This window comes from Calonectris borealis, chromosome 1 (assembly GCF_964195595.1).
Source record: "Calonectris borealis chromosome 1, bCalBor7.hap1.2, whole genome shotgun sequence".
In the NCBI taxonomy this organism is placed as follows: Eukaryota; Metazoa; Chordata; class Aves; order Procellariiformes; family Procellariidae; genus Calonectris; species Calonectris borealis.
In genome coordinates this window covers 75,147,171-75,173,566 of record NC_134312.1, presented here as the reverse complement: position 1 = coordinate 75,173,566, position 26,396 = coordinate 75,147,171, and the positions used below count along the sequence as shown (strand labels likewise).

Genomic DNA, 26,396 nt, shown 5'->3' with positions numbered 1-26,396 from the left:
GCAAGACCCTTGCAATTCCATACCAGATTTAATATGCTTGCCATTATAATCAAATAGATTATCTGAATGAGCAAGGACTAATTTTAGGATCTCAGTTTCTTAAACTCTTCTTCCTTGGTTAGAAATTTCATTCCATGCTTAGCTTGACAAATACACTTTAATTCTCCCAAATTATGTGTGAAATTTCTATGAGAAACCACGTTCATTAATAATCTCATGAATAAACACATATAAGACCTTTGCTGAGCTGGGACCTTCATAAATACGGGGATTAAATATTTGGTCTTGTGCTTTATTACCCTACTGAGTCTGAAAGAGTGATGCAATTGCAGGGCATGGGAGTAGGCTGAAACTGAAGCTCCTGAGGTTTCTAAAAAGAGTGCTTTATTTGCCCGCTGGGATTAGTAGTCTTTGCTCTCATTTCTTTATTTATTGAAATGTGGCTATTTATACTGATTTTTATTCTGCACTATAAAATATACACATTTCCTAAAATGGGGCATGGTAAGTTCAAGTCTGAAATGGTAGGAAAGACCAAACTGATTAGATTGATTATTTATTTTTATAAGATTTTGAATATATAAGCTGAAATAATACAGAAATGAATTTAAATCAAGGTTTTAAGGAAAAGTCAAAAAGAGACCTTGTTGAAGTTTGGACAACTTTTATGCTAACTCTGGATGTTTTAAAATAGACTAATGCATGTCTAACCAGGCCCAGATTCCCTCAGCTTACAAAATGAAAATGGACGAGAAAAAAGGGATACAAAATCTGTAGGATACCACTGTAGTGGTGGAATGAACCATTTCCTCTCTAATATAGGCAGGAGATTTGAAGCAAGACAAGGACTGATCATCTACACAAATACTGTGCAGCCCTTTGGAGGAATTTATTCCTGTCCCTGCAGCCAGCCGTAGCAGCACAGCAGCCCTAGCAGGTATGCTGACTTTGGCTACTGACATTTATCTGGCTGACCATTTGTCCATCTGTGGATAATGCCCTTCAGTGTTTTCTATGAGTTACTGTGGTTGCAACCTTTTGGTAAGTACTTGTACTTGTAATCCTTCTGAGGGGAGCACTGACTTTTCCTAATTTTTCTTGAAGCCTTCCATAGCTTGAGAGCAGAACAGGATTGATTTTGTAATTCTTGTGTTTCCCATATTTTTCACTTAGCACACCACAACCTGTTTGCACAGAAACCAGTTCAATGTACAGAAAAGGTATACCAAGTGAAGAGCTTCCACTTAGCCACTCTTCTTTGTTTGGCGGTCTGAGAAGATGGTTCTGACTGTTTGGCTTAGTATGGATGAGGGGAATACATGTGTCTGCATATTCCCCACATCTGTCCCTGTGTAGACTTAATAGTTAGTAACTCAGATCTAACAGGGTCAGCTGAATCTCTGCATCTGGCTAGCCTCACGTTTCAGTGTTTAAGAAGTCTCTCTAGCTGATTGCTCACTGGGAAAACAAAAAGCCAGTTCCTTCTCTAAGGTTTTTAATGTATCTGAGGCATGTCTCATATAACTGGGAAGAACTGAGATCTGGCCCATAAGATTTGCCCTGGCCAAGATCTCTTACAGAAAAATACACTAACACGCTTTCTTTCCCTAAGATCCCAAACCAGTGACAACCCTGGCAGTAGGACAGACAGCCCTCACTGCAGTCAACCACAACAGCAATAAGATATTCAAGCCTCATGATGGGCTTTCACAATGATGCACTGCAGGATTACCCCAATATAACTGGCGCTGAAATTTGATCCATCATTACTATTACTGTGTGGTTATACCTGATTTTGTTGGGGAATTCACCTAGCCTGCACTTCATCCCTGGGTCAGTAGCTGCGTTAGTCATGCATGTGGAATCACATGGAAAGGGATTTAAGAGAGTAAATAGGACCTTTATTTCGGTTTTATAAAGTATAGGATCCACTTAGTTAAATACCTGAAGTATCCTTCTGTATTCATCTGTCTGTCAGGCAGTCTGAAATTATCAGCAAAACATAACCATGTTTGCATCAGCTATATCACAGTACCACATTATAGTTTGCAATGAAAAAAAGTCACTCAGCAAGATGCTTGCTAAAACCTGAGTTTCCCGTTTGGTTATGTACAGACTGCTAATCAACTGACAATATGATCTTAATCCCTCTTGAACAATGTGAAACTTAAATAGCATTTCACAATCTTTCTCTAGTATCTTTCTAAGATTTCTCTTTTTGTCTAATCTTCCTAAGATTCCATACCTTTCTCTAGGACAAATTGGATTCTTTCTCAAATATATCTTTGAAAACAATTGTGAGAATAATTTCAAGGTACACTCTTGTAATAATTTCAAGGACTCACTACTTGTATTTTCTTAAACTACTCAGAAAAAAAAAGCCTGATTGTGAAGCCAAAATCTCCATTATATGTCTCAAAGAAATTAACTGTGCTAAGTCACATATTCTTCTTCCTTCAAAGCTTAAACTCACATATAATGAAACTAAAGTTAGTCTTGCCTTGGCTCCAACTATTCCTGCTGCTCTAGTGAGATCATACGTTTAGAATAGCAGACAGTGAAATATGGCTGAGGAACAAAAAATGCCACACATACTAATACAGGAAAAGCAAAAATATCCAGCCTGCAACATTGCTGTAAGAAAAAGATGACAAAGGAGGTTACTATTCAAGGGATGGGGCAACAAAGTATTGGTGTCTCTGACAAAATTCACCCTTTCTCCTCAAAAAGCTGATTAAGAAGAGTTTGGCTTGGTAGTTTTAAGGAAACAGAACGGATCTTTACAATGAAAGAACAAGTCGTGGGGTTACAGCACATCCCTTCCACAGCCTCTGCCCTGCCTAGGCTGGAAGAGTGGTTGCTGCCCCACCTAGTCTCCATAGGAAGTTCTCATTCACTGGGTCTGAACCCATGTGGATCCCGAGGCCTGACCTCACTAGCAGGTCCCTCTTCAGCAACAGCTTCTTCAGAGCCTTTAGTCTTTAGGTATTCGGTGTCCTCAGGCTGCTTTCTGAATGTATGACTGTGAAGAGTAACACTGACTTCCACAGACAAGGCTTGGGCAGTTACCAGGGAAGGGGAAAAGCATTGCTCTCGTGTTATTATATCAGCTTTTTTTTTTCTGCTAGCAGCAGCATCATTGAGTGGGAAAGACGGCCTTTCCTGTAGGCTGGTTCCCCACACATACCACTCTTCTGAACAAGCTCCAGCCTGTCATGCTTTCACAGGCATGTACAGTAGCAGCATAGCAATGCTGACTTCAATCATAGTAAGTACCGTAAAGCCAGAGCTGACTCCCACCACTGAAGACTCTTGGATAACAGGAATGCTATATGCTTTCTATTCAGGTCATTTGCTAGGGCTAATATATTAGATACTAATCACCAGACTATCCTCTTTCCCTTCCCGAGGTGGTCCGCTCTGAACCATGAACAGAACAGCAATGAAAATCGTCATAACTTTGCAGGTGATGCCTTCCAGAGATAATCTGGGTGATAATAATCATTTAACATGCAGTTCTGAGACATGAAGTTTACATTTCTCACAGCAGAACCCAACTACCTCCTTCTTAAATGAATACAGCAATTAATAGCTATATGAAACATACTTGCTCCAGTGAACTTTTCCCTCCAGCGTCTGCATCTCTCCCAATATAGCAAGGAGAAGTGATGACTTGCCACAGCCAACTTGACCCACAATCATTGTCATCTGACCTATGATAATAATAACAACAAACACATTTTCAAAAAAGAAAAAACCCAGTTCTACACAAGTCCACAAGGCCCAACTAGATCCAGTTCTAGAGCACTTGAAATAGTTGGTTAAATTTGTTAGTGTCCACTATGCAAATGGGCAATATTGCATGTATTCATCTATGGAAATATACATTAATGGACAGTACAATTACACACTAATCTCTGAAGGAATGAGACTATTGCTTTGACAGATATTATCATACATTATATGGGAGTGTGTTACTTTATGGAAGTTATTTAGGGTTAAATGATATAAAGTGGGAAGTGATTATTCAGTCTGTGGTTCCATGAAAATTCTGGCCAATCTAAAAAGTGACTGCAACTGAAAGAAGATCCATTACTCTTTTCTGCTTTGCTGTACTCCTTCTTCCCCCACTACCAGTTTCCTACCTTCAGTCCTACTCTGTAGTGGCAATGGTTCTTCTCAGATCTTCCCATTAACTAATGGAACTCAGTAACTGTGCTAGCTAGTGCATTTGCTAGGTAAGCTTCTCACCAGCTGGGGAGTTAATGGTCTCATTCCTTCTAAAAGAGGTACAATCATAGACTGGCTCACCCAGCTTGCAAACCCACGGCCTTAGATTGTAAACTCCTTGGAGCAAAGACCTTCTGCTGGTGTTGTATGTTGCACTGGGCCAGCACAAAGAAGTGTTGTTTATCCCTGTATAGGACATCTAATGCTACAGTGAAACAAATTATATAGACTTTCGGATTACATATAGTACTTTGGAATTACTTAATAACTATGTGATATCAAAGATGTGTCAACCTAAAGTAATAAGCTATTTTAAAACTAAGCACTTGATAGATATAGAAATAAAATATAAGACTATTTAATAACATGAAATACCAACAGAAAGTGCTAGGAATTTTACAGTACTACTACTACTACTACTACTACTACTACTACTACTAATTTGCTACTTTTCGCACTTGCCATGTAAGTCTTCCAAAACAAATCAATGTTTTGTAAACCTGTGAAACTCCTAGACAAAAGACATTAAGGATGCAAGAAATGACAGGAGCTCAGCTGGACACAGAGAAATTCATTGAAAGAGAAATTCATTGAGGATTTCTTGACAGACAAACTGTGTGAGGCTCAAGGAATTCTCTGAGATGAAAATAGTTGTGAACTGGGAGACCGTAATGTTGAAGAATGGTAGGAGAAGTATAATATATGACTGCTGTGTCCCTGAGCACCCACTGGTAGCCACTGCTGGAAATAAAATAATGAATTGGATGGACCCTTGGTTTGAATGAGTCTGGAGTTCTCTCTGTTTCTTTTTTTTAATTTGTCTATTAAAAATAATAATGAATTTTTTGCAACCATCTTTTCATATTTATTCTTACTCTTGACTTTGTTCCTGCTGTTATAAAAACTATATAAACTATATAAGTATATGAAAAGCATGTTATTTTTTGTTTATTTATAGTACTTTAGGTTAATGATATAGCTGTACGACCAATAGAGTTCATGACCTTGTATACATTTTTAACCTTCATTTTTTCTTATAAAAATCTAAATGTGTGGTTTTGTGCTTTTCACAACACCAAGAAATGGTATTAGTAGCAATTTGATATTACATAATTCATGTTTAAGGTGTGCATTTATCCTACCTGTTGGGATTCTGATGTTTATGTTGGACAATGTAGCTAAACCACTTCCCCATGAAAAGTATCCATTGGTCACCTACAAAACAATTACCACATGTCAGCTATATAAACACGAGGGAGAAAAAAAGAATGTCTAGTTTGGATTTAAAATATGTTACTAAAATAAATCTGTGATTAATAGACCTGGTGAGGTATGCTCATATACAAAAAAAGCAAGTTCGGTTAGTAAAGATTGCCAAACTCAGAAAAGTTTGTGAATAAGTTATATACATAAATATATATACTGTATGAAATGCAATAAAGGGATGATCTTGAGTTGAACTCTATTTACCAAACACTTTCATTCTGTCAAGTATAAGATTAAAGACTAAGAATAATGATTACAAGACCTCACAGGTGACAATCTAAATAGCATAGCTTACCAAGGAATGAATCATTCTACATATTGTGATATATGGCCCCTTGTGAATGTATTCCCAAAGTACAAATTGAATATTCATGAAGTTTATGCTGGACATAAAAAAATGTTCCCCAGTAGACTATAGCCTTTTTGTGCATACTTCCTTTGGAGTCGACAGGGCCATGAAACATTCTTTGCACAGAGCACATATGTGGGGAAAAATTGGCCAACATGACTTAAAATAATGTCATAATAAATGCCACGTCATAATAAATGTCAAAAATTGACTCAAAAGTTTTGATCTTGGTTCTAAGAGTGAACGAGAAGTGCATGAAGAGAAAGTCTAAAAAATCTATATTAATTTCTGCATATCAGATTATCTAGGTTTTAGACTCATGATGCCTCTTTTTTTCCTTAGAAGACAGGGAATCACTATAAAAAGCTGGTCTGAAGTGAATTCTTCTCACTTTATTTTTGACTAAAGTGCTGATTTGTTTAAGGGCTTGTTCTTGCAATGGACAGTTTGCCTTTGGAAGAACAGCAGCAATTGGGCATTATCTGGTACTGTTGCAGGAGGACCTGCTCCTCATAAAGAACGAGACGATGCTTTCAAACTACCTTGATTGCGATGTCATCTAACTCCACAGGACGTGTTTGCTTCCTTGTTGGCTGTTCATAACTTTCAAGCTGATACCTCAAGGGCTGCCTCCTGTTGATGGCCTTGGTGTGCTACATAGTGAAATGAAGAAAGGAGGAAAGTTGGAATTCTCAAGAGAGGTCAGCATTTGGTTCCCTATAAAATAGACAATCCATTCCCTTTCCTCCCACCATTCTAGGTCACAAGAAGAAACCAGAAATATGTGTGATAATACAGACACGATACTGTGATGCCCATATTGTAACGTTTTATACACCCTTAAGTGAAGCACAGGAAATATCTGATTTTTGGTTTCCCACACATAACCATCTCAAATTTCAGCTCTGTCATCCTTCTCAAACCACTAGGTAAGTTTACCCTACCTGAGGTAGCTCCAGACAAAGCTATGTCAGTAAAAGTATAATGACATGCAGAGTTACCAGTTTGGTTCTTGGAAGTAGAATAGCTGCAGGAGTGAGAAGCATATCAAATCAGCTTGTGCAGAGTACTTCACTAATGCATAACAGCGACTGTGGAGCTAGCTCGTTCAGAGCTACCTGTGGTATTTGTAAGTGCCACTGTATTGAGCTGAATCGGCGTAATCTTAGTGATTCCTTAGAGCAGGGCTGTCTACAGTGAATGATTTAACTTTTCCAGATATTGCCTTTATTTTTCCCTCTCCCCATCATCTAGACTTTGTCTGTTTCTCTCTGTAGGGCTGGGCAAAAGGTGGACAAGAGAAGCAAAATAAATGCTGAAACAATTTCATTTTTGTTTCCTTTGTTATAGCTGTTAAGCCAGAAATACAAGAAAAATGTTGTTTCAGGTTGGCAAACTAATTTAATTCCACTCAAAATAAAACTTATTTTGTGCTAATCCTTTCTTTCTGTTGCTGTCTTCAAGTTTCAGTCACATTTCAAGTGATATAATCAGTTTGAAACAGTTGAAAAACGTCAAAATGAAAAAATATCTTTTCCCAAATCATCTCCCTTTTTTTTTTTTCCCTTCAAATTTTACTCAAATTCATTATATGTTTAGCACTCCAGAAACAGCATTTTGGAATGAATTCCTACTTCACAAAGTTTGGTGTTGTTTTTCCCACCTCCAATTCAGAATTTCCCAGAGCAGGAATCGGTTCTACCTAAAGATGCCCAACATACGATGGGTTGTACCGGAAACATACAGTACAAACCCCACAACCACAGGAAACGCACCTGAGCCTTTTATAAAAACTGAGAAGGATGAATTTGAACCATGTGTAAATGCGTGGGTATGTTACGGGGTTTTTATTATTACTGGCACTTCAGCAATGCTTAAATGTGTTTGGGGACCCTTTATGTCATAGAAACACAGAGATCTTGACATAGAAGAGGCAAAACTGGGCAAGAAGAGGCAAAACTTGACATACAAGAGGCAAAACTTAGGCTCAGGCTAGAAGCCAAAACTCCCGAGCCCTATCAGCTAGTCCATTGGCCTTGTACGGGGCTATATGGCCTCTCTGCTTTGAAACTCAGTGTCATAAAACAGAACTTACAAGTCCTGTGTGCTTCTTACAGGATTCATAAGCTACAGAGCTGTCCCCACCTCTCCAGCTGTCTTCTCCAATCTCATCACTCAGGAGAAACTCATTCAGCTTCTGTACACTTGAAAGAAAACAGGACAGTGAGTTAAATAAACCAAGGTTTCCATGAGTACATTTCCATTTTTGTGCAGTCCAGCCAGCAGGATGTACCAGAAGTGTTCCAAAAGATGTTCATGGGATACTTTTGGTTTCCTATTGGACTGTCTGCCATCCTGATGGCAAGTGAAAAAAATTTGTGTGGAAGAGGGACAGATGAAAATGACCGATCATCGTACTGGTAGCTGGGAATGAAGAGTAGTATGTGAGTGCCAATAGAGCGCTGTGGGAATGGTTTCATCTTGGCAGGCTTCTCTCTCCTGTGCCTTTCTCATGCCTACACACAGTCACGATGCATAAATGAGTCGTTCACCCACCTACATCCTTTGAAAATGCCAATACACTAGCTGCATCCTGAACACAGCTTTTGCATACACTGCATGCAAACAGGACTGAATACTGCACAAATCAGCACAACCATGGCCAGCCTTGGAGAAATACAGCAAGAGCTCTCTTTGCCTACTTGAAACTGTCCCCTGGGAAATACAGCATACAGGTTCAATTCATTCTTCATCACAGAAGGATTTGATCCCCTTTCTGCCCCACTTCCTTTCAGAGTGCCATAAGTACCTGGCTCTTTATCATGCTGGGGAAGGGATGAACAAAAGCACATACTGGTCATGGTGAAGCTATGTTACTTTGTAAAAACGAAAATCAAGGTGCATTGAGCCAAAGACCAAGAAAGCAGAAGGACATATGACTACAGATCAGTGATTTGAACATTAATCTGCAAATGGGAAAGTAGTCCTGTTTCAAGGCCTGTCTGAGCATTTCGTATGAAATTATCAATAAATGTTCAAGCCACAGAGATACTGGTTAGCAAGAAAGCACTGCTATTGTCATTATTTCCTCCTGCCAATATACCTGTTCCTACCTCCTCTTTTGAAAGGAAAATTTATGTGCCTAAGTCCCATATCAGAATTTCAGCCTTACATAAGTGCATGAAGCAAGAATTTATCTTCTTGTAGAAGATAAGAGACCTTGTTCTGATCATCTGCCTAAGAAGACATCAACCATGACTTTGCATTTGAATGAGGACAGGCACCCTCAAAAGCTTTCATGGTACTAGAACTACTTTTTACAATAAAATGGAGATTCTGACCAAAGGATAAGCACTTAATCATAACACAAATGGGTGCATACTCATATACATGTATTTGATTGATGACAGAGCCATGGAGTGGCCAAGCATGCATTCTTCATTCTTCACTTAGGGGACATGATGTTCATGGGAGAAAGATGTTAGGAAATAAGTTTGCCAGAGGGTGAAGTTTGTTTTGGCAAATACGGTCTTTAAATAATGTCCTGAGGGGCGGCCAGCAGTGCTAAGGAAAATGTACACACCATTTTGATATTAGGGCTATGCTAAACATAGTGCAGAGATGTACCGGCTGGGATGATTTATAAAGGAGACTTGAGATTTTCCATCAGTCAGAAATAATTTTCAATGTAGGGAAAATCTCTCATGTGGCCCTGCTGCTGCTTCAATAAAAACAAACCCTATTTAATTAATTTTTTTTTAAAGCGAGTGTGGTACTGGCAAATGAAAACTGTGGAGCCTGAAGTCCCGTTGACTGCTATTTATTATTATCGTTACCCACGAAAAAGAGGCAGTGGCAGCAGCAATGCAATACCTTGCCAATATGCCTCAGTCTTGGCAAGAAGGAGCTATGTTTCTGGGTGGGAAGGTTAGTGCGGTCTTCACATCCTGCTAGTGCTTGGCATCTGACACGTTACTGCCAGTCAGGTGTCAGTTTGTGCCTCTTGGGACATCTTGGCAGTGTGTATGTCTACATAACTGTCCCATGACCATGACTCTTTCCATACAGACCACTGACGCAACAGCCAAAAGTCTGAAATTTTACTTACTACCAACCAGCTCCCTTGAGATTAAGTGTTCTATAGCCCAGCACGAAGGAAGTTGTTTTGTCGAGCTGTTTGCAGAAATAAATGCCTGGAACATATAAGTTTCTGATGAAGCAACACATTTTATGAGTTCCTTTTCCTTTTTTTTTTAAAACTTTTCCACTTCATGCCAACTTCGTCGCTGTCCTGGTACACAGATCCCCAGCCTTCACAGACTAAACTCCCATATGTCTGCCTTGCCATGCTTCCTCTCCTGCATCTCTTTACTGCCATTCAGGAGAACTGCATTTTGGCTATAAGAGAAAACGTAGGGCTCAGTTTCCCTTGAGCCACTAGTCCTTCATGTCCAGTGTTCCTCCATCCACTCTTTTTCCTGAGAGAGTCCATGCTAGTGCTAGACAATGCCAGGCAGGACAACACTAAATTCTCACTTAAAGCACAATGCACCCTTTGTGGAGGTAAAGTTAAGCCAGTTGCTCTTCCTTGCATCAGCAGGGCCAGTCTCAGATAGCTTCACGCCAGTCTTTCTTCTCCTTCTGTGTTGACAAGAGCCCAGGAAAGTACCTAGATGAGAGCGATGGTGGGTGGCCACACTGTGAGAAGAGGAGCATATCCCAAGGAAGGACAGTCCGGCTCTGAATCCGGACTGCCAAGCTTGGTGAAATTATAAAAAGAATGGAACATTTCTTTGTCTCTGTATCATGCAGTAAAAAGAAATGGTTACTCTGATTTCTCTCACATTTTTGAACATCGGAGTCTCACCTCTAAATTCTCTTCCACGTGAGCAGGTAGAAACAACCTTTTTCTCCAGCACCTTTCCTGTGGTATTACTGAACGTAGGTGTTCAAGCATTGGAGAAACTAGAAGGGCCACTTACCTTATGATAGCCTTGACTGCAAAACGAACCACAGTGGAGAGCAGGAACAGTGGTGTGACCAGGATGTGAAACAATGACAGTGATGCAAAGGCCTGGGCAGGCTGCAGCGGCTTGTCATTGGTATACGCGTAAGTCACAAAGGTCTGTCACATCAGGAAAAGAGCATGTCAGGATAAAGACTCTTGAAAATGATGGACAAGGACAGCAAGCAAAATATTTTGCTCAACTAAGGCCAATAACTATATACGTCAATTTATTGGGAATCCCAGTAAACTGAAGAGAAAGGTGTCTTCTGTTAAAAGTGAAAAAGATTTTAAAAACTTGCCAATAACTTCAAGAGATTTACACATTTAAGAATTAAAAAATTTTCTTTGTAAAATCAAAGCATTTGGTTTTGTAAAGTTTTGTAATTGACTTCAGGGTTTAGAGGAAACACACAACCCAGAAAAATCAGCAAGAATCTAATAGATCTTATGTTTTTTTTCACAGATGCAGAACTATGGTCATATTTCTTCCAATTCTGGTATATACTGTCAGCATACGCTGAGTAATGCCCTCAGAATTTCGTCTATGAAGACTCCTTACTGACCGGCATGCCATAGTTCCTCTGGTGCATTAGGCCAGAGGACAAGCGAAATTTATTTCTCCTTAAACTGCAGAATACCCTTTCTTGAAAACTGAAATGGTGGCTTATAATGCATTTTGAAACAGGAATGATTTTCGCTGCTAGACAATAGAAAAGCAAAGCCACCCAAAAATCCTTCAAAATGAGAGCTTCTCAAAATGGGTCTTCTTTCAAGTTGCAATATTTTTTTCTTTCTTTCTTGTAGTAAAAATTGATATTTCTTTTTGTTTTTACCAATCCAAACCACAGCTGGTGAAATACCAGCTCTGGGAATGGTCACTTCCAGTGTCATGCTATCCTACAGTTAGCAGGGGCGCATTAACGCATCTGTCGGTTTTATGAATATGTCCTATAATAACAATGGTGTCCTTTCTTTTTTTCTCCCCCTCTCTTTTCCTCTCCATTTTCATAAGAAAAAGTGAAAAAACCATATCTTACTGCAAGAACAGCTGCTATTGGTATGGCCGCATTCATAAAAACTGTGAAAGAGAAATAAAATAGGTGTCAGATTATATGAAATAAGAGAATTAGTTGTATGGCACTAGAAAAATCCAGTATTTCCAATTCAAGTAAGTAAAACTCCCAAAGGAAAATTCCTCTGCAGGAAGAAATTTCCTTCCATGACAGAGAGAGATCTTAAACACACAAACAAATAAGCCAAGGAATTATCTCATTTGTATACTTTAGTGAACTGGGATAAAAAGTTTTATGTGCACAATTATTATGCAACACAATTAAAACATTACCCTCTCAGCTCTTCTACATTACAGAAAATACAATTTCTTTCAGACACTAATTTATCTTTGCTGTAATAGAAGCTGCTAATATTATCTGGAGCCTCCTTACAATAATCAACTCATAACCGTAATATCATGATGAAAGTGACAGAAAACTTACTACCAAAAAAAAATCAACAAGACACGCTCTATATTTTCAAGTTTCTGTGTTACATATTTGTCATGTCTTTTTATTTTAATCACATTCCACACACACACAAAAAAGTGTGATAGGAACAGCTGTATCTCGCTTTAGCTGAAGTCAGAAGGAACACTGACATGAACAGGATCAATTTCTGAGAGCTAAAAACATAGTTACTTACTGGAAAGAGATGTATGAAGTGCAAAGGTTTTGAGACTGGTGAGTTCCTTCATTCTTGTTTCTTCCACGCTAGTACAAAAGATGTGCTCCCAGGCATACAGCTTTAATAACTTAATGCCTTTTAGTATCTCATTGGTTTTCTTTAATCTCTCAGTAGAATAGTCCTTCATTGCAAAAGAAAACAAGGATAAGAAATGATAATGGTTTGTAGTTTTAATGAGAATGTTCTTTTCCCTTCACTTCTGTTGTCAAATTCATTAAAGATTTATAATTTTGTTCGTTTGGGATTTTGTACAGGCTTTCAGTTTTCATACTGAGTAAACAATATACAATTTCATGTTCTTTGGAGATATTAAAGTGCTTACAATCATGAGGGGAAACTAAGTCACCCTGTTCTGAGAAGAAAAATAAAACAAAACATTCAAATCCTTCAAATAGAGGGTGAAACTCAGGGAGGTGGATTACTAGGTGAATTGTCCATAACAATAGACAGATGACTACATATGTGTAATTGCTGATACAAGATTCATTCTGGGATTCATACATAACGGTCATGTTTATTGGTATATTTATACTGACGTTTATTGAGATATTTAGCTAATTGCCCCTCACCAGAAAACAGTAATCATAAGTTTTGGTAAAATGGTAATCCAAAAGATGTTATGAGTCAGAGGAACTCAGAAAAGAGCAAAAAGAAAGATGCAGACTATTTCTGAAATTATGCAAAGATAAATCCTCTTTTGATATAAATTGGCACAACTTAACAGGATTGAAGTGTGCTGAAGATTAGATCCACATGTGTATAATTTGCTTACTGAATATTAAGGTAACAAGGATCTTTAAATATTTGAAGACTCAAACATCAAAGGCTGATTAAGAGGGTTCAAGGATCACGAGAATAAAGTTAAAAATTAGAAAAAGTATCTGAAAACATTTCTAATTGGTGAACTAAATTAGACATCAAAATTAAACTTACAGTTCTGAAGAACGTACAATAGATATTAATCCAGCAATGCCAGCTGACTTTTAGGGAATACCAAAGCTTGGGGTAAGAGCATAAAGTTTCTAGCCATTTCAGAGGGGGTTGTACACATTCTGTAATACTGTCCTCCTATAATTGATCAGGCATTTGTACTGTTTGCTATCATCCCATGAAGTACAGCATCTGAATGTAGGAATAACACCCTTTCATGGAATCGAATTCAGATGAAACCGTGCTAGTTGGGTGTCTGCAGAGAAGGCAGGTCAAGGTCCACGTACTTTTTTCAGATTCTTGTCTGATAAATGTGAGGAAGGAAGAGATACTGAGCCACAGAAAAACAGAAAGGGAGGGACGATGGAATTAAGGGACAGCTTGCCCAAACCTCCGCAATGAACGTTCACTAACAACAAGAACGCCTGCTTCCCTGTTCTCATTTCTGGATCACAAACATTGCTGAAATAATTTACTTACGAGAGTGCTCTTCTGAGCCTCAGCCAACTTCGTAGCTATGAAGTACTGTATCGGAGCTAACAGTACAATGACAGCGGCACCGACCAAGGCACTCACTCCGAGTAAATTATAGAGTAGGATAACACCCATTATTATCTATGAAGAAAAAAGCAACATAGAAAAAAAAGTAGATTTCAATATGCCAGAATGATAGCAAGAAAAAAATATTTGTTCTTCTAATAAACAGTTAAATGGTTCGTAGGAATCAGCCGAGCCCATACTTCAGAAGGTCAAGTTTGGAAAGTGTGGGAAATGAACATCAACTGCATAGTTTTTGTTAGTGCCTGGTAGTCCTAATTCTAGATGAGGTTTCCACAGGACTAAAGGAGCACTAAAATGATGGTGCTTGCCCCAAGGCATTTTACAGAATCACTGGCCTTAAGTCTTATTCACACTAGAGCTCCTTACATCACTCTGGAAGTATTCAGAGGTCTTAGGACAGTCATGAATCACATCTGCATTCCGCCATAGTGGTCCTCTTGGAACTGCAGAGGCACGTCTAAGACACGCACTGAAGCATGATGCAGATGTGCTGGGAGTGACACAGACCTGAGCTTGTGCATCAATACCATGTAGCTCTGTAGGAAAGTACCAAGATGCTACCTTAGCCCCACAAAAAGTTTGGGAACACTTCCCACAAAGGTTTACTTGGGAATGGCTCTCATGCAGCTACCATGATTCTGGTTCGCATGTCAATACAAGCTCTACTACATAAGTATTTTTATAAAAAGCTCCACTTTATGGTACAGAGATGTCCTCAGTAACAGGACATACAGAACCAGTTCCCTACTTTGTATTTTTGCTATCTCTTCAATAAATCAGTTCTGTCTTTAAATCTGCCTTCTTATTATACAGTATCAGAAATAAGAATCATGGAGTTCAACATTTTGAAAGCGTTATTTAGCTTTTCAGGCTTCTGTAATGTAAATTAGCATACCTAGCATGCCATTTTCTTAGCTGAATAATACAAGGTTACAGGTAGCAATTTGTACTTGGTGTAAACTGAAGCCCTTACTGGGGACCTGATCCTGCAATGAGTTTTTGTTCTTGATAACAGGCCATAATTGGTGGATACACAATATATTTCTAAGATTCACCGCAATCTTCAGCAGGCTATGGCTATATTGGCTCACACTGGAAAGATGTAAGTTCAGTATTTGCTACAGGCTGTTCTGCTCGAGGAGGGGACAGCCTTGACTAGTGCTGTTTCTTGGGACATCCCTTGAAGCTCAAGTCCTTTGCATAAGGCAAGACAGGACAGTCCCACCACTTTTTCCAGAGTGGTATAGTTATAATCCAGCTCATAGTTACCAAGGATTAGTTTCTTCCCTCTTTTTTCCAAAAAAGCAGCCGATAATCAGGCAGAAAGACATTACCACACCACCAGTGTCATTGGTGTCAGCCGCATAATACTTTGAGAAGGAAATAGTATTCTCCTTTCAGTTTTATTGTTGGAGCAGAGGTGTAACGTAATCCCTATGACTGATAGAGCTAAAGAGCGGAAGGAGCCCTCTGTAGCCTAGGCCACAGCTGCTCACTCACCAGGTTCTTCAGCAGGGGCAAATTCATGGGTGATGCTGTGCTCATTCCTGGACAAAGCTATGGGCAAGCTACCCCTGTGTTCCCTGTCTCCTGATTGCTTGAAGGTGAACTACAGAAACCAGCAAAATCATCAGAAGCTTCCTCAAACCAGCCTTTTACTGTAGTGGTGAGGAAGGCCATTACATTTCTACAGTGGCTGAGACAGAGACTTTATTAAAGAAACAAATGAGTGGTGAATTTGGGCTACATATAATCATTCACTAGCCACAGGATTCAGACCACCTGTTCATTTAATATCATTCAAAGTATTAACAGCAACACTTCCAAATAAACCTGGATATGAAACAGTGACTTAAAATGAAACCCTCTGTTCTATTTCTAACCTCAGTTACCGTGCAAACTTTTTTGTCTTTTTCTCCATAAATTATTTTATGACTCCCTAAACCCCACCCGATCCTAAAATAGACACAGAAAAACAATATTTGTTTCCATTAGTAGTAGTAATATTGCTGACTATTATAATAGATTACTGATATATTTCCAGGAATTTCAGCAAAACAGATCTACTATAAGAGTGGCTTCTACCCCTTTTTTAAACTTGTTTAATGCCGGCAGGATAACTTATAGGTTATGCCAATCCCACCCCAAGCTAAAATTTTGAAGGTGTTACAGCAGTCCAAACTTTATGGAAAATCAGCGTGGCTTAGGTCATTAAGTCATTTAGCACTTTTGAAGATTTCTTTCAGGCTAATGATTTTTACCTTTCCTTCCTACAGATTTTCCTACAGATCTTTCCCAGCCTTGTTAAGAACCAGATGTTTACAGTAATTAAGCTTGTTTAGATGAAAGCTCCTCTGAGCATTTTGTGCAGTGCACTGGCAGTGCTGCTGTCAGTCACTGGGCAGGATTCAATTGCTTTTTGCTCCTGCCACAAAAAGTAGTTACAAGTGGATACTGCAAATGCAATACTTGGCGCTCGTCAGATGCCTGTATTGCTGCCATGTGGCAGAAATAAAAGCAATGACTTGTGTCAGTAGTGGAAGATATATGAGCAGGGAAAGGATGACAGGTTATCATTCTTAAAGTCACAGACCATATCTGTGACATGGAAATCCTGCTCAAAAAAATCCTCTCTCTTTACTGGCCCTTGGAGACGCAGCCTCCCAGCCCTCGGAGGAGATGATGGGCCATGTTTCTGCTTGTTTGTCCTCCTGGCAAATGAGTGTGAAGTCCAGGTTCCCCTCTGGATTTTGTAGTCGTCTCACAGACATACAGTCTTTTCAACCAGGTTGGAGGATCTCTAAAATCAGGCCCTTACTTTGATGCTCTACCTGAACAGGCATTGCCCACAGATTGGGGCACAGGAACAAGAACCACATTAATTGATTTGTTTCTATGGCAACCAAGTTATTGATTTGTCCCAGCGTCATCTCTCCCATGGACAAGTTGGATGTGGAAAGCCTCAGGATCTTATTATATATCATTGCCTGTAGGAAAGGAATAAAATGGAAGATATGAAAATGATATCATTATAAAACATCAGTAGCAGTAGGACGTTTCAAACGGCAGTATCAGTCTTTACCTAAGACAGCCCTTCTCCCAGTCTCTCACCTGAGACAGAGAGAGAGATGGAGACAGACTGAGAGAAAGCACAAGAGAGAGAACTGATTTTAAAAAACTCCGATTCCTCTTAAAAGGTTTGTTGCTTAACGCAGACCTAAAATAGAACAAAATGACAAGAAAACATCAAAATTTAGGAGGTTGGGCAAGGATCTTTTTTTAATAAACATTTGGTGAACCTGCTTTTCTGTGACACTGTCTGTCAAAGAGATCCTTGTTTCTGATAAGATGGTTAAACTCATGCTATGAAGTTTTGATCAGGGTAGGTATGTGTTCCTTTGGGTTTTTCTCCTTTACCTGGCCATCTATTTCCATAAGATTTGTAGGAGCTTAACAGGGTTTCAAATTAATCAGGGCTTATATCTACCAGAATTTTAAAGACAAATATTGTGAGCCCAGTTTGCAGTTATGACCAAATATCAAACACTGCAGCTTGAAGGAAGTTTTCAAAATAATTTGTGTTCTTTGCCCCGTTCTGTCCATGAGCAAGGTAGGTCCTGTAGAATTAATCAGAAATGCCTACAGACCATGGTGAATTACATCAGCTGCATATGGCCCTAAGAGTCCCCATTTTGGCAAGTGGGAATCACAAAAGCACAAGGAAATAATCAGGTACTCTTTCTTCACCAAGTCTGTACCATCTATCCTGGGAGAAGGCAGAAAATGCTTGAAACAGCTACGTCAATCACAGTGCGCACAAAAACCAGAAGCTTCCACGCTGAGGTGATATTTCTACGGTTAATTACAGCTGGCAAAACATCAGTTCCAGCTTGCTGTCTGTGGAGTTTGGTCTGCAGCGATCCCTGCTACAACCCACCCACGTTCTGGAGCTGCTGGCTCCAGTTCATATCATGACTTTCACAGAGGGTTAATGGACGCCAGTTTTAGAGACACAGTTTTGGAGATGAATCACTCCTGTCCCATCCGACAGGGCTCTGTGCAAAAGGGCATGAATACTCAGAATCACCACTCATGATACATGGACAATGTTCCCGTAAAACATAGCTCAGCCAAAGATACTCTGCAGATGACTCTGTTCATAGTCAGCAGAAGTAACCTCATAAGCAAACGAACAAAGCAGCTGCAGAGCTGAAATGACACCGCTTATCTTCATATACCTAACATCATCTGCAAAGGTATGTTCTTATATGCACAGAGCAAGTGTTAAACATCTACACGTTAGTACGATGGTTTTAGTTTTTAGCAAAAGGAATTGCTGCCATCAGTGATATTACTTTTTCCAGTTTTCTGTATAAAAATACAGTGCATATCTTCTCTCAAACAATTGTTAACTGAGACTTCAGATAAAGAACAAGACAAATGAAAGTACGAAGCTGGAGCTATTACTAGTGAATTTCTTAGCAGATCATGGGAACATCTTTGCTCACCAATAAAGCACCTCGTAGGTTGATGCCAGTTTCTGTAGTCACATAGTAGGATGCCTGCAGGAATGTCCTCTGCAAGATAAGGGCCAGGAAGAGAAGAACTGCCAAAACATAAACATTCCTAAGGAATTCCTCTGAGGAAAGATATGAATTTGATGGATCCTTTACCTGAAAAGAAAGGAAAAAATTATGGAAGTGGCATAGGAGGGATTGTATATTCTTGAGACACTGGAAACAAGGAAATTCAGTCATTGCATTAGAATAAAAAATATTGATGGTATTATGGGAAAGTTATGGAAATCAGATTTCTCACTGTCCTATGTATCAAAATAATTTGGATACAAATTAAATACTCTGCTCATATTCCAAAGACTTAGGATCTTAACTTCTAGCAGTTCTAAAATGAATTGTTTTTAGCAGGAAAGGGACAATGAGATCACCATGCTTGTCTTAGCTTTACTTTCTCCATTGAATTCTGATGATTTGTAGGACAGAAATGCCACTCGGTAGAAAATAAAGCTCATTCCACAACATTGCTCATTGCATCACAAAGAAGCTGCAAGAAAATATTTTTTGTTATATGGGATTAGTTACTTACGTTGCATTTGTATGTTATGGGAACAATTCCTTCCAGAAATATAGTCTATGATACATGTAAATTCTGAATAAAATAAGAATATATATGCCAGTATTCCCCACAAAATGAGGTTTAAATGCCTCAACAGAGGAAAAAAAAATCTTGTTTAAATCACTTTATTTGTTTTCATTTTCTAGTTTTTATGTTCGCTGTGCTGCTCTGTTTCAGGCAGAAAAGGAAACAAATGTACCAAAATACTGCAAAGAAGGCTGTTCCTTTGGTATTTCCGATCCAGCTGGAAGCAGGATGTACTGAAATTCTTACAAAAAAAAAAAAAAAAAGAAGAAGGAAAAAGCCTGTTCTACTGAAATACCCAGCCTGATTCTGAGATGAAAGGTTTGGGAAATATTGGAAAGTAAGCCACGTACCTACCCTCTTGAAGATTCCTTCATCACTCAGGATTACTGTCATCTGCCATGAGACTGCAGGTAGGAGAGAGGTGCTCCGAGCCACCCAGGCTCACCTCACTGCAGCGAACCCAGCCTCTCCACACCACATACTCATCCCTCTGCCACAGGCAGCTGACACCTAAAAGGTGTCTATAAGCACTTAACAGTGTTTTCAAAAGGTCCAATGTCTGTAAGACACCTAAATCCCACTGAAATAATAGGACTAAGTGGCTTAACCAGCCCAAGACTCTCTGATACGAGGGTTGCTTAAGTGCATGATTGGTTGATAAATACATTTGAAAACTCTTCTCTTAATGTTCTGCTGCATCTAACTTCCAACTTCCCCATGTTTACATAGTGGGGATATCAATAGTAAAATAACAGTTGTAGATACCTTTATCAATGTACATAGAGTTCTCAGGAATTAAGGGGGAATAAGCATAAAATTCAATTAATTCACATTCATTGAAACTAGAGAGAATTTAAAGGAGAAACACATAATAACAAGAACAACCAAGAGAAAGTTTATCAAAAACCATAAAATAAAAGCAAATGTATTCTGAAATGTATCCAAGAGAAATAGTGACTGTCACCAAGCCAGGCTCTTGGAGTGGTTTCAAGTTCTCCAATGATTTTAATCTTCCCTTCAGCCAGTGTTGATTAAAACTTCAAAAAACCCACAACTAAAACCACTACAGTGAAGAGTACAAAAAATAAAGGAAGGAACAAGGTACAGATTCCTAAATTTGAGATCCAGAAATGATCATTTTCAAGCTAAAATACCTTGTTTGTCCAACATGCAAAAAAACCCCCATTTTTGAGGCAAAATATGCACTTTGCCTTTTAACTCTGTGGCTCAAATCCAACATGTAAAGGTTCAAGGATGATAAAGAGCTTTATTTGATAAGCTGCATAATTAAACTCTCCTTCAGTGCAATGACTGAACGAGAGTCTAAAGCCAAATTCAGACCATCAGTCAAGAAAATGAATGCCAGGAGTGAGCAGTTGAGAAGAAGATGTTTGGATAGTGATGATAGTCGAATGTTTTATCTGGAAGGGAAAATGTTATTCCATTACATACCTATCCGCTCATTCAAATACAAAACACTCACTGCATAAAGTGTATGGATATGTTTCTGTATCAGAAGACAGACGTAGGAAAATTTCTTCATCGTATCTCCTCTGTTGTCAGCTAGTAAAATAATATCTTTTCACTAGTTACTAATAAATTCTTTTTCTTATGATAGAAAATGTTCTGTATCAGAGGCTTGCTCAGTGCTTAGAAGTGGTCTCTGAAAGTTCAGTCTCGGTGAAACTTGAAATGAGCTGTGAACTAGCATCTTTTATGCATCTCTAATATCAAGAATGCCATTGAACAAGGTGGATGCTTTTCAACTTCTCACATGTGCCAACGCATTTCATCACAGCAACAAGAAGCATAATAACAGGGAATGACTAGGCTCGGCTTCCCAGTGGAAAACAGCTTTCAGAGAACTCAAACTTGTCAACGAACTACAAATGGACAGATAGACAGAAATTAAGCAAAATTCCCAGACTCATCCTTGCTGGATGCACCACTGAGGCACCACCAGTGGGTGTCCTGCCTGAAAGGAGGAGGCACAGTTGAAGAGGAGGAGAAAAGCTGTTCCTTCTCCCCAGAACTGCAGCGATGACTCCACCAAGAGGCAGACAGCTGGGCAACTGGGGGAAGCCTGCACTACCTGTGTTGCATTCATACCAAAGACTTCCACTACTCAGGTTTATAGCTTGACCGTCTCTCACAGAAAAAATCTCAATTTGCTTGAAAGAAACAATGAAATAATACAACGGTGACCATAGACATGTAAAAGCATGCAGCCAGACGTATTAAATACCTGATATGAATCTAGAACTAATATGAAACAAAGTTTTTCAATCCGTGTTGGCGGGTTACCTTTTCTGTTGTATTCGTATTATTGGTTGTATTCTGGAAGCCCTGGACAATGCCAGAAATGCATAATGGCCCAGCAAAACCCAGCAAGTCAGCCAAGTAACGGAACGTGCTGCTGAGAAGAATTGGTCGTCCAAAAGCACTGTACATGGCTAACCATATGGAGGGACTCCGATTGGGCTGGTCTGCTACCTTTTTCTGGAAAATAGAGAAAGAGGTATCAATGCACCAAGAAGAGACCTCCCTGGCTCCATACGGCAACTTCCATTTCGTTCCTGTCTGGATGCCCAAATGGTTCCTGAAGGGTGTTTTGGAGTAGATGAGGTAGTAAACGTGCTGTAGATATCAACAGATTTCAGACGTTCTTCTCAGCAAATGCAAATTCTGCCTCCTCTTGGTAACTGTGGTTCCTCACCTCTAAATCCTAACACTTTTCTGAACCTGTGAACACAGGAATGCAAACACAGATTAATCGTACTGGCAAGTAGCCATTGCTCCTTGTCAAATGTGTGCTCAGGAAAAGGTCTGACCTTTCAAGCCCTTGCTCATATGGGTTATCTTGACTTTCACAGTACTGTGAAACCACTTGATCCAGTAAAGGCTTCTGATGTGAGAAAGAGATTGAAGGAAAAAACATGGGCAGACACCTACAAGAATATGGTTTAACTTAATTTATCTGGATTTTTTCTCTCTCTTGGGTTCCTTCCAGGAAGATACACTTCAGCCCAACTAATTACCGGGCTCAAAAAGGTGAAAGGAACACGCTATGTTGAGAGGTAAGATTAAATCAACTGAGGGTCCTTTCTAGCCTTCAGTTCTGCGAATCTATGCAGTATCACAACTCTTGCCCTAAAACACTAGGATCTGTATCTAGTCAGAGGAGTTCTGATATTTCTGAGGTCCTTTCAATCTAAAGAAGAAAGAGTTTTACTTCACAGATCCATGGTCTGCAGAATGCTTCCTTGCACTTCAGGCAGCAGCTTTTGACACTTTAAAAAAGCATCTGTCATTTTTCAAGCAGCACAGATGCCTGCAAGTTGTAACCCAAGCCAAGCTCTCTTGAGTGTTCACAGAGACATTTTAAGTATAGCCCAGTAATAACAACCCTCTGCCCCAGCAAATTAACCAAAGAAAAGCAAGTATGCCTGTACCCTGCCTGGCTGCCTCATGTCTTTTTTCCTCTTTTCTCGGTTTTTCCTTTTATACCACTTCAACAGTGAGATAGAATACGTGCATGGTGCCAAAACCGCACAAGTGTACAGGAGGGCCAGATAGCTGCTTACTGGCTTTTAGAGATTAGGACAGGCTGGTCATACCCAATGCCAAGAAACTTAGTACAGAGAAATAAGCAGCACGGGGACAAATTAGAGCTAACATTTCGGAAAGTGGTAAGAATGAAACTGCTTCTTCTGATGAAGGAAAGAGCGCAAGGGCCTCCTGCGAGTTTCCCAGACAAAAGGCTCTGAATTTGTTGCGTAATGGGTTTTGAGCTAGACTGCACTGCAGGGGCTACTGTCATCCTCCTCAAATAAATGACCTGCACTTTAACAGCTTGATGGGAGCAAAGCTAACTTATTAGGAAAACACATCTGCCGTCTTTTGGAAAAAATTGCACATATTATTCTGGGCATTTAATTAATGGTAAATTTGGTAAATGGCAATGGTAAATCCTTATTTCTTTAATAAGATTTTACTATTTCAATAGTCATTTTCACTACTACTACAATTCACATAATTGTCATCACTACATGAAATCTATTTACTTTTCATTGGAAAAAATACTAATTAAATTAAATTATCTAATAATCTCTATTGCTAAACACTGTTGTTTCTTCTTTTTTAATCAGGACTTCAAATTAGCTGAAGCATCTAATGGGGAGAGGGGAGAAAAAAGAGTGGATTTTTCTTCTAATCTTAAGCTCTTTTCCGGAATGGTTCTTGAGGCCCACTGTTATGGGCTTGCAGTATACTATGTTGTATGTGCCAACCCTATCCTTTATTTAGGTGCTGAAGGATGATCTGTCAATCACCACTCATTATAGGTCTCTGACGACCACTGACATGTTTCGGTAAATCCACAACTGAAAGCTTGGCCAATGTCATAAGAATGAAATAAAAAGCTCTGTCTGGGCTTTCTGCATCAGAAAAACGTTATTACCATGATGATTATTTTCTGCAGTTTCCCAGTCCTTTTAAGCCTCTGTGGCTTGGGAAGCCACCTGAAGCCAAGAGCTTCTCCTCCTGGGCACGGGAGGCTGGAAGGACATACTCTCCTTTTGGAAGGTGAGAAAAAGAATCTTAAAACATAATGTTAAAAATGATCCAGTTACAGAAAAGGAGGGGAGCTGTACTAAAGAGAGGGAAGAGCTGCAGCAACACAAATGTGAGCTTAATCAGTTTACACAACTATGCATCTCGGTGCCTTGTTTAAATTTGCAAGGATTATTTTTGTTGGTATGGTTGGTAGCATTTGTTGTTGTGTGAATTACCAGGCTGGACCACTGTTCTCACCTGTGGCACCTGCCTAGGTTTTGCTTGTCTTTGTCACCTCCCTTTTAATTTACTGTAATTTTCTCTACCTTGGGCACTCAACAGTTGAAGTAAGGGCAGTGAGACAGCACTTGCCGGTAAATCAAGCCACCTGTAAGGTACACCTCAGTCAGTATGGAAATCTGACTGTTCCCTTATGCTGTAGCTGACAGTGTCAGCCTGATGCTGAAGGGCAACGCTCTGTCCCTGTGATTTCTAGCTATATCTAACACACTTTCTTTCCTCCTCTTTTTGCCGTAACAGGTAAGATCCACAGTGGCACATGAATAGTAGGAATAGGAAATTCTTCTGGTCCCTGACTTTAAAAATTGCATTTTCTATTACACCATCCCAAAAGTAAAACTTTCTATTGACTGTCAGAGCAAATTACACAGGATTTTGGTTGATGGGGTAAACCAAATGTAATATCAATACGCTAAATCTATTCTGGGATATGTGATGTATGATGCATTAGTAGTGGTTTGAAACATCTAGGCCACTTGTATAGAAAACAAAACAAAAGCCAAGCAACAACAGAAACAGGATCTGTTTTTTGGGGGGGCGATTATGTAACAAGTACTACCCACATGTAGTACATTGGTCCAAAACTCTGGCTGTGAGAGTTTCATTGCATATCATTAAGGACTTCTTTATCTTCTTAACAGTATTAAAGCATTTTTTATCTTCAGCCAAAATGTCCATTAATATAGTAGGGACTGTGAACGTGTATTAAAGAGAATATATGACTTTAGGATCATGGGTCTAACCCTATGTGTATGATGTGCATCACTGCTTATTCTGCAGAAGCAACCTTCCTATCCACAGTTAGACTTACTCCGGGATTCTTAGAAAGGTATGATAAAAATACTGTGAGATGATGTATCTCTGTTTCTATAGGAGACTGTCCAGAAAAGCAAGAAAATACAGCATGTCCATCTTTTAGAATATTTACTGATGGCAGGAAATAACGAGATAAGGAACGCCAATTGCAATGTGGTTTTTCAGCAACACTTTGTTTAGGAAAAAACTCAAACAGCATATTTAAGTAAGCTTAATTATCAAAAGAGCTTGTTTTACCTGTAGTTTTATAGTATATTCTAATTGAAAGAACATATGCTGTGTTGTTTTCTTATGATATGCTGTGTTATGCTATGTTGCCAAACAAACTATCTACAAAACCAGTAACAAATGACCTGTATCTTATTGTAAAAGTTGGAATGCCTTTTGCAGTAGCCACTACCAGACTAATGGCCAATTAGAATGTTGATCACCAGTTATTTAGCCTTGTATTGTGTTGGTTTATATTACTTAATATTATAATACAGTTACTGATAACTGGCTTTAAAATTCTATAAAATACCATGTAGCACGGAAGTGATATTAAAATTAAATTACTTGATGCTTTGAAATAATTACTCATAACCAAAGAATTTTGAGTAGTGAATGTATTCATAATGCTAAAAACTGCTTGATAAAAATTTGAAAACGTAAAAAAACACAGAACAGAGAATGATTCGTCACTGAGAAGTGTTAGCTTAGGTCTCATGTGCCAGTGGGCAAACCTTCATATGGCAGGCGCTAGAAGAATTCTGTTGAAATAGTTGAATATGGATTTCAGGAGTTGTCCACTGACATCAAAGAAAAGAAAAGGTTCCACCCAGTGTTCACAGACGTCATGGTTACTCAAGTAGCAATATGCTATTTTAGCAGAATATAATAGCCATAAAAAGTTAATCTCAGACCCTCGAGTTTACACTCCTGTATGCTTGGACACAGGTTTGGAAAACAGTAAATTTGAGAAAACAGTCATCAAAATTTAACCTCACTCATTTCCCTTATGCTATTATTTGTAGAGAACTTCAGCTGGTTTCAATTTTCGTAGCATGCAGAAGGGATAGCAAGACAATGTCTTGTGAGCTATCTCAAAGGCATTTTACAATACAGAATATTCATGGTCATGTTCAGCATCTTTCATCACGGCATGATAAGAAGGGTTTGGAAAGGAACAGAAGCTTTCTTTCTGCAGGGCCATGGAGCACAGCTGAGATCAGCTATCTCCAGGCACAGATAGGGGTAACCCCACTTAATCCAGAGGATGCTGGGGGGCTCCCCTCACCAGCTGCAGAAGATTAGTGTAAAATACACCCTGGCAACAGAGACAGTGACATATCGTCTCTTCCAGATTGCGGACCATGCTTCAACCTGAAGAATTTTCCTAATTCTGTGGCTGTTTTCTGGCCCAACAGTGCACAAACCAACACATTTCTCCGTAGGAATGAGCTGCAGAGAGTTCCACTGCGTCGCTCTTTGGATTGCTTTTAG

At 39.2% G+C, this 26,396-nt stretch overlaps 1 protein-coding gene across 1 annotated transcript in view; it reads right to left on the bottom strand.

The window, feature by feature from the left end:
• ABCC9 (ATP binding cassette subfamily C member 9) overlaps positions 1-26,396 on the bottom strand; it is a 73,968-nt gene that overhangs the window by 31,668 nt on the left and 15,904 nt on the right. The window contains exons 9-19 of the mRNA XM_075160749.1: positions 21,549-21,743; positions 18,593-18,757; positions 16,916-17,071; positions 14,004-14,138; positions 12,552-12,714; positions 11,891-11,931; positions 10,828-10,970; positions 7,941-8,049; positions 6,388-6,498; positions 5,373-5,445; positions 3,608-3,713 (exon numbers count right to left, since the gene is read on the bottom strand). Of these exons, the coding sequence (XP_075016850.1) occupies positions 3,608-3,713; positions 5,373-5,445; positions 6,388-6,498; positions 7,941-8,049; positions 10,828-10,970; positions 11,891-11,931; positions 12,552-12,714; positions 14,004-14,138; positions 16,916-17,071; positions 18,593-18,757; positions 21,549-21,743 (1,397 nt within the window). The remainder of the gene's footprint in view (positions 1-3,607; positions 3,714-5,372; positions 5,446-6,387; positions 6,499-7,940; positions 8,050-10,827; positions 10,971-11,890; positions 11,932-12,551; positions 12,715-14,003; positions 14,139-16,915; positions 17,072-18,592; positions 18,758-21,548; positions 21,744-26,396) is intronic.